General features: G+C 41.0%; 1 protein-coding gene across 8 annotated transcripts in view; it reads left to right on the forward strand.

The window, feature by feature from the left end:
- The window catches only part of IWS1 (IWS1, SUPT6H interacting protein), a 53,079-nt gene extending 43,929 nt beyond the window's left edge, over nucleotides 1-9,150 (forward strand). For 4 of the 8 annotated variants that reach the window (XM_021076423.1, XM_021076427.1, XM_021076425.1 and 1 more), the window contains exons 12-14: nucleotides 261-317; nucleotides 3,475-3,586; nucleotides 8,780-9,150. In XM_021076423.1, the coding sequence (XP_020932082.1) occupies nucleotides 261-317; nucleotides 3,475-3,586; nucleotides 8,780-8,911 (301 nt within the window). In that variant the 3' untranslated portion in view covers nucleotides 8,912-9,150. Of the gene's footprint in view, nucleotides 1-260; nucleotides 318-3,474; nucleotides 3,587-3,993; nucleotides 4,149-8,779 lie in introns of all 8 variants that reach the window. The other 4 variants (XM_021076426.1, XM_021076424.1, XM_021076430.1 and 1 more) reach the window with 2 other exon arrangements.

The raw sequence follows: 12,807 nt of genomic DNA on the forward strand, positions 1-12,807 counted from the left end.
GAGAGAAAAATGTCATTGGTTCAAATTGTATCAATAAACTGGATGGAGTTGCATCCGCAATGGCAGGGTCATTACAGGTGAGTTACTGCCTAATGACACCTGGTGTGCAGATGATCGCTAAAATAAATAGTACCTTCGCAAGATTAGGAATTATTTTCCCTGATCCAACGTGAAGGTCTACGTTTGGTATTTAACTTTACTCTTTTCTTAGTTAAAAGAGTCTAACATTCCTAGTATCTCATCAGTTATTTTTTTCCCAGCACTGGTGGTCAGACACCACGAAGAGATCTGGAAAAGGTGCTGACAGGAGAGGAAAAGTAAGATTTTTATATTGATTTTCTACTTAGATTATATTGCTAATGTTCTGCTTGCTGCTTTGTTTTAAGAAAACAGCAAATGATGCTATGTTCACATTGGTGGTTGGGGGTTGATTCTAGTGTAACATTGAATATCCACATTGTAATGGGTGTGCTCTGGAGGATATAAGAAGATTGAGAAATAGTTCATTCAATAAAGATTTTGTTGCTGCTTGCTCTGTTAAGCTCTGGAAATACAGAATCAAATTAAAAGTAGTCCATTCTCTTAAAAGGTCTTTAGAGGGATTATAGCCACAAGGGAGAGTTTAAGCGAAGATGTGAGGTAAGCAGCAAGGCCTGTCTTAGCGGTGGCAACTAGACTAAAGTGGCCAGGCAGTAATGGGATGGAAGGTAAGGTTGGAAATGCAGATACTGACCAAATTCAAAAGTGCTTTAAATCAAGATGAGGAATTTTCACTTCTCTTTGTGATTTCTTAGAAAGTTTTGGGAATGGACACGATGTCATCAGATTTGACCTGGAGTGCTGATGCTGATGGCATGATGTAGGGTGGGTTGCAGGGCAAAGGAACTGAAAGTGATATAGTTAAACCGAGACTATAATAGGGAAGCAGAAGGTTGAGAAGACCTAGCAGGCACAGAACTGCCGGGAGTTGGTGGCTTAGTGGGTGAAGAGTTAGCTAGAGTTTGAAGATTCCATCCAAAATTCTAACTTAATGTAGCCAAAATCATGGCGCTGCCATTCACTAGAGTGGCGAGGAGGAGTAGATATGAAGACATAGGTGAGCTTTGTTTGAGCATGTTAAATGTAAGATGACTGAGATAGTCCTATAAATATCCTGGCCTAGAATTGGAATTTGGGCTCGAGACATAGATTTGATGTAGTTACCTCCATAGCAAAGATTGTTGAATCAGGAAAGTACAGAGTAAGAAATAAGCTGAACTCTTCAGAAAGGAGTGTAACCAGAGTAGCCGGTGAAGGCCTGTGAGAAGATGTGGTCCTGCAGGTTGAGGGAAAACCTAGAGGAGAAGGAAGCCACGATGGAGGGGCGGGGGTGGGTGTCAGCAGTCAGACAGCACCCAGATTGTAAAGGAGAATGAGAAATGAGCTCGAGAGAGCAAGTGTGCTTTGCTTATGCTTTGCCGATAGCAGCTGAGGGGAAAATAAGGGTTATGGGAAATTTTCTAGCCGGTAAATCTGTTCCTGTATATGGAAGTTACAGAAGCTTGATATTAACAATGGATAAACCATACAAGGGAATAGAAACTATTTAAAATTTTTCAGCCTCCTCTTCCTCTCCCCCCTCCAACCTCTCTACCACCCCACCCCCAGCACACACACTGACACAGACACACATATACCCACTCTATTTACCACTGGGGTGGGTAGTTACCTAAAAGTTGAGTGATTTGACTGCCCAGACATCAAATAGGCTTTACTCTTGAAGGATGGTAGTCTTACTTTAGTCTAGCATGGTAGTTCTCAAATTTGTACATAAAAGTTACTGTGTGTGATACCTTCAAATGCTGGCAAGGGTGCAGAGAAACTAGGTCATTGCTGTGGGTAAAATGGTATAGCTACTCTGTAAAATAGTTGAGAGTTTCTTATAAGGTTGAGCTCGCAACTGCCATACAACCCAGCACTTTGCACAAGATTCTTGGGCATTCATCCCAGAGAAATGAAAGGTTAATGGTTGTGCAAAAACCTGTATGAGTACAGCTTTATTTGTAATAGTCCAAAACTGGAAACAACCCAGATGTCCTTTAGCAAGTGAATGGTTTATTCATACCATAGAGTACTGCTCAGCAATTAAATGGGACACAATTTTGGTAGATGTAACAACTTGGATGGATCTTCAGGGGCATATGTTGAGTGGATAAAGCCAATTCCTAAAGGTTACATGGTGTATCATTCCATTTATATGACATTCTTAAATTGCCAAAATTACATAAACAAATAGATTCACTGATCACCAGGAGCTAGGGACTAGGAAAATGGGGTAGGGAGGTGGTCTGTAGTGAATACAGGCACCTACACACATGATAAAATTACATGGAACTGAATATACACACACAAATAAATGAGTACAAGTGAAACTGGGGAAATGTAAATACAAGTTGGTGGATTATAGCAACATCAGTATCCTGGTTATGATCTTGTACTATAGTTTTGTGTGTTGTTATTTTGGGAGAGTCACTAGATCTCTCTGTGTTAATTCTTTTTTTTTATTTTATTTTATTTTTTTTTAATTTTTTTTATTTTTATTTTTTTTTGTCTTTTTAGCTATTTCTTGGGCCGCTCCCGCGGCATATGGAGGTTCCCAGGCTAGGGGTCGAATTGGAGCTGCAGCCACCAGCCTACACCAGAGCCTCAGCAACATGGGATCCGAGCCGCGTCTGCAACCCACACCACAGCTCACGGCAACGCCGGATTGTCAACCCACTGAGCAAGGGCAGGGACCGAACCCGCAACCTCATGGTTCCTAGTCGGATTCGCTAACCTCTGTGTTAATTCTTAAAACTGCATGTGAGGGGAGTTCCTGCCGTGGCACAGTAGGTTAAGAATCTGACCTCAGTGGCTTGGGTTGCTGCAGAGGTGCAGGTTCAATCCCTGGCCTGGTGCAGTGGGTTAAAAGGATTTGGCATTGCCTGGTGGGAACTTTCATATGCTGCGAGTGTGCCCATTTAAAAAAAAGAAAGAAAATAAGAAACAGACAAAAAAATTACTGTTTTGAGTTGCATGTGCAAAACCATGTAAAACTACTTTATGGGCATACTCAGTTTAGGGAGTCAGTTTGATTGACTACCTGATTTTTCACCTCACAAGTGAACATGGGTAAGCTCCTTTAGACCAGAGAAATTGAGATTCAAAGTCCTGGTGAAGGAACCAGCCTTAGAAAGGAGAGGGTTATGATTATATCTGAAGCTGAGGAGAGGTGAAAAAGAATCCTGAAAATGCAGAGGAAGTGGGCTTTGGGAGGAAAGTTGAGCAGTTTATATACAGCAATAGGAATGATGGTGAGGCCAGCTAAAACATACAGCAGGAGGCAGGTTGGGTGACCTTGGGGGGCAGAGGAGGTCCAGCACATGTGCAGCCGAGAATGGATGGGCCAGGCCATGGTTGGCTACATAAGCAGCATGCTCTTCTTTCCGTTCTCAGGGCTCTTAGACCTGGAGATCCTGGATTCTGTGCCCGGGCAAGGGTCCCCATGCCCTCCAACAAGGACTATGTTGTCAGGCCCAAGTGGAATGTGGAAATGGAGTCATCCAGGGTAAGCAAGCAGCCGAGGGGGGATGGGGGGGGGAGTGAATCTCAAATGCAGGTTACTGTGTGTCTTTTACTTCATGTTGAAAACCCTTAACAGCTCTTAAGGTTTATCTGATTTAAAAAGAGCTATTTTCTCTTATATTGCTGATGAGCTTTACCCCAGACTTAGAGCAGCTTATAAAGTTGGGAAGATTCTTCTTACTAATCCTTTTATTTCAACTGACTCTTGAAGCCTAGAGTGTTCTGAGGGTTTTTTAGAACCCTCCCTTTCTCTTTAGCTGTTATAAGCAAATCTGTTGTGAAGTATTTAGGGTAGACACTTTCTCTGCCATCTCTGTAAATACCACTCAGTGATCCTCTTTGCTTCCAAGTAATCTTTTTTTTACTCTCCATTCAAACTACCCTTTCTAGCCTGGTATTCTTAAAAAGGGCCTAAGCCGATTGGAAAAGCATAAGAGGCGATTTGCAGAACAGAAACGGCTCAGCAAAGTGCACCGTGCTGTCAAGTTCAGCATTGAAGGCAACCGGATGCCCCTGTAGGCCTGGCCTACCAGAGTGTATGGGAGGTATCCACATGGAAGCATGCTCTGTGCATGGGCTTGAGTTGTCAGCAGCCAGAGTGAAAACAAGTGTGTGTGTGCTTACTTAACCAGAAAAGGCTGGGACCACCTTGAGTTTCTGAAAAAAATGACCCTAACATTCACTTATGACATTCTAGTCCTCTTGAATATCTAGAAATTGATATGGGATTCCCTTCCTTATCCATACCCCAGAGAATAATAGATTACCTTGCTGATAAGTGTTTCCGAGTCTTTCTGACTGGTGCCCTTTTTATTAAAAGGTCTTTGTTAGGGCCTGGGATTATAGTGGTCTGCCTTACAGGCATATAAACTGGTCAGTAAAGTCCTTGGTGCCTTCTTGGAAGGGAGATGGCTTGTTGTCAGTGGCATTTGAGGACTCGTTGCATAAAGCCTCAACACTCAATGTTTAGAAGATGAGTTTAATTAATACATACTCAGTACATGGTCTGAAATGAAAAAGACTTTGAAACATTCCTTAGGCCAGACTCACTGACTTGTCGTGCTCTGAGGTTAATAGTAGGGCCTTTGGAGTTACCGTGTGGTACAGTCAGGTTACAGATCCAGTGTCGTCACTGCAGCAGCTTGGGTTGCTACTGTGGCACAGGTTTGATCCCTGGTCCAGGAACTTCCTCATGTGCCGTGGGTGTGGCCCCTTTGTTGCAGTGTACACTTGAGAGTCCAGGTGTACTGCCTGCCTTTTGTGACTCTTCCATGACCCCTGCTTTGGCAGCTGTTTCCACATTCTACAGTCACCTTCCTGCCAGTTCACTTTGCTCTTAAGCTGCTATGAAAACAAAGTACACAGTCTTATTCACTGAGACTAAATAAAGGGGGGAAGAGCACTAGTTTGGCACTGAGAACCTCTTCGTCTTTACTTCCTTACCTTTTTCCTTACTTTTATTCATTCCCATGTCCCTTGCTATCCCTCCTCCCCACCAACCATCCCTGTTTCTCTTTACTTTTCTGTCTCTTCCTTCCTTTTTTCCCTCTTTCATAACACTTTTTCTTCCCTAGCACACTTATTTTTGAGAATTGAGAATGATAATATGGCAGAGAAAATGTAATAATAAAAAATCTTCTTTTTAATTGTAATCAATTATTATTTCCCCAATACATTTTTTTTCTACTGTACAGCATGGTGACCCAGTTGCACATACATGTACGCATTCTATTTTCTCACATTATCACGCTCCATCGCAAGTGACTAGGCATAGTTCCCAGTGCTACGCAGCAGGAGGATCTCGTTGCTAATCCATTCCAAAGGCAATAGTTTGCACCTGTTAACCCCAAATTCCCAGTCCATCCCACTCCTTCCCCCTCCCTTTTTTTCAATCACAAGTCTGTTGTCCAAGTCCATGATTTTCTTTTCTGTAGAAAGGTTCATTTGTGCTGTATATTAGATTCCAGATATAAGTGATATTATTTGGTGTTTGTCTTTTTCTGACTTAACGTTACTCAGGATGAGAGTCTCTAGCTCCATCCGTGTTGCTGCAAATGGCATTATTTTATTTTTTATGGCTAAAGTAGTATTCCATTGTGTGTATATACCACATCTTCCTAATCCAGTCATCTGTCAGTGGACATTTGGGTTGTTTCCATGTCTTGGCTGTTGTGAATAGTGCTGCAATGAACATGCGTGTGCATGTGTCTTTTTTAAGGAAAGTTTTGTCTTGGTGTATGCCCAAGAATGGGATTGCTGCATCATATGGTAGTTCTATGTGTAGTTTTCTAAGGTACCTCCATACTGTTCTCCATAGTGGTTGTACCAGCTTAATAATAAAAAAATCTTAGTGACCAGTCCTTGTTGGAAGCATACCCTATGTCCTGAAGGGCAAGTGCCCGTTGCTAGTGTTGCCGGTTCTGATCCCACGCTCCCTGTAAGTGATGGGGAGGTGGGAAGAGGGGGTCGGACCACCTTCTAGAGCAAGAGGTGACCATATGAGGAGAGGGGAACTCAAGCAGAGTTCTTCCTTCATCGCCAACACTCCCCAGATCAAAATGAGCTGGTATTTATTTCAGCCTGTGTCTGGCTTCTAGAGCTCTGTCAAAAATAATAAGTATTAAGGCATGTTTTAGGGACTGGTAGTCCTCTGAATTACATTTCAGTAAATTGTCCTTAAACCTCCTGATACCTTCCCTGTTGAAGAAGATTCCTTACATACTCAAGTCTTTCATGTTGCGTAGACATAATGAGTGCTACCTGGAAAACGTGTTTCCCAAAAAGAAAACTGTGGAGGGAGTAAAATGGCTTTCAAATTTTGTTTTAAATGTAATTTTTGTATAAGTAAATATACTATAGACTAAACCCCATTCCCAGAGTCCTACTCTTCTCCAAGTCATGACTGTTAGCAATTTGATGTATTTTTTTTTTCATTTTTGTTACTTGTTTTGCCTTTTGTCTTTTGTCTTTTTAGGGCCGCACCCGTGGCACATGGAGGTTCCCAGGCTAGGGGTCTAATCGGAGCTGTTGCCGCCGGCCTATGCCAGAGCCACAACACCACCAGATCCAAGCCGAGTCTGCGACCTACACCACAGCTCACAGCAACGCCGGATCCTTGACCCACTGAGCGAGGCCAGGGATCCAACCCACAACCCCATGGTTCCTAGTCAGATTAGTTTCCACTGTGCCACAACAGGAACTCCTTAAATATATTTTCAATAATGCTTTAAACTTAGTTTTTTCTCCTTATAAGGAGAAAATTTTGAGTGTAACGGGAAAAATCACCCAGCACTCAAAAGCAGTTCCACCATGCCTTAATGTTAACTTGGGGTTATTTCTTTTCAGTCTTTTTTGTATGCATACATGAACTTTATTACTGGTTTGGGGTTTTTTTGTTTATGGTGGTGTTTTTTTTTTTTAACTTTTAAGGAAAATTATGATTATATTCTTGTATACGTTATTGGGTTTGTGTTTTACTTAAAATGGTAAAAGTTCATTTGAGTAAACATTCTTCAGTGACTTAATATTGTATTGTAATACGATTGTAGCATATTTTTTTAGGCAAACCTGTCTTGCTAATAAGCTTTTAGGCTACTTTGGTTTTTCACTGAAAAAGCAGTGCAACACATAGTTTTACTGTCCTAAAGAAGTGGTATAGGGTTGACACATCAAGAGAGAAGTCTTTGAATTTGACATGCTAGGTACCAAGTTCTGTGTGTTTTCAGGCTTGGGGTATCTGCCAGCTACAAGTCTTATGAGATGAAACTTGGAGGAGATTAGCACATCTTGGGTGTGTCCCAGTTGCTGAGGCTAGAGGGCTCAGACTTTTAGAGAAGGTCCTGGGAGTGGATAAGGAGAAGTCCATGCTGATGTGTAGAGCTGCTGGGAATTGAGTAATTGTCAAAAGTCTGAGCAGGTAAGGTTTCCGATGTGGACTGACTACAAGTGCTAAAAATCCAGGCACATTGTCTAAAAGGAAGTCATATATTTGGGACTGTCCAGAAATCTAGAATATTCAATAGGGTGATAGTTGCAGCTCTTTTTCATCTGATAATGAACTTTTATGCTCCCTCAGAGTCTAGTGCCAAGTATTAAAATTGATATAATATTTGGAATTGGGATAGACCTAGAAAATCTAGGGTGGATGATCAACATAGCTCTAGTTCAAGAATGTTTTAGAGTTCCTTGCTTGTATCTGAGGTGGCATTTGAGTCCAGAGGAGAGATAAATCTTGAAGGGCTTTCCAGGTCAAAAGAACTTCACCACGCTGGTACCAACCCTAGAGTATCTCCTAGTCTCTACCTTATTTTAGCATTTCATGACTTGGGCTTCACAGGTGATTCAGTAATAAACATCAAAAAGATTAGAATTGTTAGCAATACTGTAGTCAACAAGAAGAGTTTGCTCTATTCTTTGACATAAATGGCAGACTTTTTCAACATTTCTAAAAAGTGTTGACTTCTTGGAGAACACATCTCTTCAAGACACACAAGCTTTTCAAAATATAAAAGAAAATTACCTAGCCAGAAAACCTTTAAACATAAAGGGCAACCAGGAAGAGATGCAAGTAAGCTCCTTGGATCAGGAGACTTAATTTAGTTTTCTTTCTGTGTCAAACTAGTTGATTGCAAAATAGCATTAAATAGTAGTATAGCTGATATTATTGTGAGCACAGGTTGACTGAATGCCAGCCTCTGTGTTTATCTGATATTATTATCTCATTTCCTTTTCTCAGCATCCCTGAAAGTAGTTCAAATAAGGGGCCGTGATTTGCACAGGGTTATAGAACCCTGACCGGTGTCCAATCTGAAGCTAGAGTTCCAGCAAGTACTCAGCATTTCTAACCTCATTTGTTATGCTTAAGCCTTTTTTCAATGACTCTCCTTGCCTTAGAAGATCATTATTTTTTTATGCCAGCACTATTTGAAGGTATATATGTCAAGCGGTCACATCCATGTTTGGTCTTTGAAAGGGAGATGTTTTCTTCATTGAAATTTTAATATGCTTTTCTAACAGGGCTATGTGCACTCTCTGTTGTTGGGGTCACTGACATATTCTGGTTATTCCAAACCTAGGAGCTCTTCTGACTGCTAACTTTCAGACAAAAAAAGATGAACAACAAAACTAGCTTTATGTGTTTCACTAATTTGCTCTTTAATTTTTACCCCACTCTTAGTTTCAGGGGAGCTCCAAGAAGGGTATCAGTCGACTGGATAAACAGATGAGAAAGTTCACAGACATCAGGAAAAAAAGCAGATCTGCACATGCAGTAAAAATCAGCATCGAGGGCAATAAAATGCCACTGTGACTTTACCTGGGATGTTTCCTCATCTCTACTCTAAAGAATGCGTGATGGACTCTTTGGAGAAAGATATTTTAAGAAAATTTTTAGTGAAACTGTAAATGATTGAGCTTGTATCAAATGTTGTCATAGGACCCGCATTTCTCTCGGTTGTATTTAAAACCATTTGTTGTGCACTTTGTACAGAGGAATACTAGTCATACTTCTATAAACTTTACACAATAAAATTCCATTCTGGTTTTGGGGGGCTGTCTCTTCATTGTCTTCAAGGATGCATTCTCCATGGGGACGAATATTGGTTGTTGGTGAGTGGGGGAAAAAAAAATCTTAGATATTTACAGTGGTTTGTGACCCTTCAAAGTTCAACCTACCCAACTGTGGTATAATTTGTCTGGTGTCCATCTTTGGTTCCTGACAACAAGCTTCTAAAACCCTTGGGATTTCCCAGGTGATGGGAATGTCTTTGTGATGCTAGTGAGGTAAGTCATGGTTGAACCCTAGATAACGTTAGGATTGGGGCTGGGCACCAGAAAGGACCTACCACATGATTAGAGGGTTGGGACTTTGGGCAGGCCTGATGGAAATAGGAGGCTGTTGCTGGAGATTGGCTTATAGTCATGTGCCCAGTGATGTAATCAAACATGCCCAAATGGTGAGACCTGGGTTAAAAACTCTGGACACAGAAGCTTGGTGGAGCGTCCAGGTTGGTGAACACACTTGTGTGCTAAAATGATGGTGTGCCTTGATTCCACAAAGAAAGGGTGCAGAAGCTCTGCGTTTCCTCCTAGGCCTCACCCCACTTTATGTGTATCTTCATTTGGCTGGTCCTCCTCATTTGAATCCTTTATAATATAACTAATCATAAATGCAGTGCTTTTCTGAGTTCTGTGAGTCATTTTAGCAAATTCTTGAATGTGAGGGGATTGTAAGAACCCCCAGATTTGTAACCAGTCAGTCAAAAGTGGGGATGGACTCCATTTGCAGCCATCATCTCCAGTGGGGCCAGTTGGTGGAGGACTGAGCCCTTAAACCATGGATCTGATGCTGAATAGCAGTGTCCTACTGGAAGGTGAAACAAAATGCTAACAAAATCTTATTTCTTAGTATTTCTCTTGTTACAGAAAATTGTAATTATTTGATTTTAACTAAATTTGTTCTTCCTTGGGTGAATTTAATTTAAATTTTCCAGAATGAGAAAAAATTGAGAAATACTCTTAGAGGAAACATAGATATAATTGAAAATCACTTAAGTAATTGCTGATAAAGCAGTTGGTCGGTTGGGATAGAGAGTAATATAGCTTATGGCTATGTTGTTCAAGTCATTTTTATTAAAAAGACTCAGACTTATTTATGAAAAATCTGTGGTTAGTCAAGATGACTAAATCCAAAAATCAGCAATTGATTTTTTTTTTTTTTAATTATTTGTCTCTTTTTACAGTCACACCTGTGGTATATGGAAGTTGCCAGGCTAGGGGTCAAATTGGAGCTGCATTTGTGGCCTCTGCCACAACCACAGCAAGGCTGGGTCTGTAACCCACTAAGCACGGCCAAGGATCAAACCTTCATCTTCACAAAGACGTCAGGTCCCTAACCCACTGAGCCACAACAGGGACTCCAGTAATTGGTTTGTTGGGGTTTTTTTGTTTGTTTATTTTGTTTTTTTGTTTTTTGTCTTTTCTGTCTTTTTAGGGCCGTACCCACGACATATGGAGGTTCTCAAGCTAGGGGTCCAATTGGAGCTGTTGCCGCCAGCCTACACCACAGCCACAGCAACTCAGGATCCAAGCCGAGTCTGCGACCTCCACCACAACTCACAGCCACGCCAGATCCTTAACCCACTGAGCGAGGCCAGGGATGAAACCCACAATCTCGTGGTTCCTAGTCTGTTTTATTTCCACTGCACCACAACATGAACTCCCAGTAATTGGTTTTAAATATAAAATCTTATGATTGGGAAAGGGCAACCTTGGTTTTCAAAAACACGTGAGAATCTTATTTGTCATAAGAGCTTTTGAACAACCAAAATAGCCTGAAGTTTGTGCATTTTACTCATAAAAGGATCAGGGAGTTCCCGTCGTGGCGCAGTGGTTAACGAATCCGACTAGGAACCATGAGGTTGTGGGTTCGGTCCCTGCCCTTGCTCAGTGGGTTAACGATCCAGCATTGCCATGAGCTGTGGTGTAGGTTGCAGACGCAGCTCGGATCCGGCATTGCTGTGGCTCTGGCGTAGGCCGGTGGCTACAGCTCCGATTCAACCCCTAGCCTGGGAACCTCCATATGCCGCGGGAGTGGCCCAAGAAATAGCAACAACAACAAAACAACAACAACAAAAAAGACAAAAAGACAAAAAAAATAAATAAATAAAAGGATCAGGATCACTTTTCCCTTTCTTTTTTTTTTTTTTTTTTCTTTTTTTTTTTTCTTTTTTTTTTAGGAGCCGCACCCACAGCATATGAAGGTTCCCAGGCTAGGGGTCTAATCCGAGCAGTAGCCGCCGGCCTACACCACAGCCACAGCAACGCCAGATCTGAGCCTCATCTGCAACCTTCGCCACAGCTCATGGCAATGCCAGATCCTTAACCCACTGAGCAAGGCCAGGGATCGAACCCACAACCTCATGGCTCCTAGTCGGATTGTTTCTGCTGCGCCATGACGGGAACTCCCACTTTACCCTTTCATCAAGCACAAATGTGGTAGTTTTAAAAAGCAGGTACATGAAGGTAACAGCTAATTAGTCGATGGAGATGGAGAACTTCTATGCAGTGTTGTGTGGCTTTATATTAAGACCAAGTGTTTATAAAAACACTTGTGAGAATAAAGCAGAACACAGCCATCTAGTGAAGCAGACGTTGATGACCCTGATCGTTAAAAATTCTGAACAAGAAAAGGAAAGTAGTACTGTTTAAAAAGATTTTAAAGTTATTAATACAGTAGTTTGGCATTTAATGGAATAGGTTATGCTCCAGACACCTGAAAACTTCACCTATGTAGGATAAGACCCCTGATGGTGCCGGGTGTTAATGTGGTAATCATACTTGAGGAATTAAAAAATGATAAGAAAAAATTACTAGTTTCTGTATAATTGATCATTGACACATGGTTGGAAGAGCCTTTAAAAAAAAAAAAAATGGAAATAGTTCCCATTTACAGTAATGTTGCAAGAATGGTAAACTCCCATATACCCTTCTATGTATACCAAGTGTTAACATTTTGCCACATTTGCTTCATCACGTATGAATAACTTGTTGACAGCTTGCGTCTTGATCCCCAAATGCCTAAGCAAATTTCTCCCCCAAAGAGGAACCTATAGTTTGTCCCAATGTTAATGTTAACTTTGACCACTTGGATGTAGTGATACAGAATCATATTTTTTTCCACTAATGATTGTTGATTACTTTGGGGAAGTTGTATGTACATGTGTTAAATGCACATAAAATCTGCCATCATAAAGGACAATTTTTAAGAAAGAAATCTTTCCAGCTTGCAAAACTGAAACTACCTGTTGGACATTAACTTCTTATTCCTATCTCCCCTCAGCCCTGGGAAGCATCAGTCTAATTTTGATCACTCTATGTATCTCATGTAATCATACATTACCCTTTTTTGATTGGAATATTCATTCATAGCATAATGCGCTCAAGGTCTGCCCATGTTTGAGCATGTGAAGTGATTTCCTTCCATTTTAAGGCTGAATAATATTTGATTGTCTGTATATGCCACATTTTGTTTATCCATCTGTTGGACACTTGGTTGCAGCTACCTTTTGACTACTGTGAATACTACTTCCATAAACATGGGTTTAAAAATATTTGAGACTCTGCCTTCAATTCTTTAAAGTATATACCAGATGTGGAATTCTGGATCATAATTGTAATTTTTTTTTTTTTTTGGTCTTTTTTGTC

This window comes from Sus scrofa, chromosome 15 (assembly GCF_000003025.6).
Source record: "Sus scrofa isolate TJ Tabasco breed Duroc chromosome 15, Sscrofa11.1, whole genome shotgun sequence".
Taxonomy (NCBI): domain Eukaryota; kingdom Metazoa; phylum Chordata; class Mammalia; order Artiodactyla; family Suidae; genus Sus; species Sus scrofa.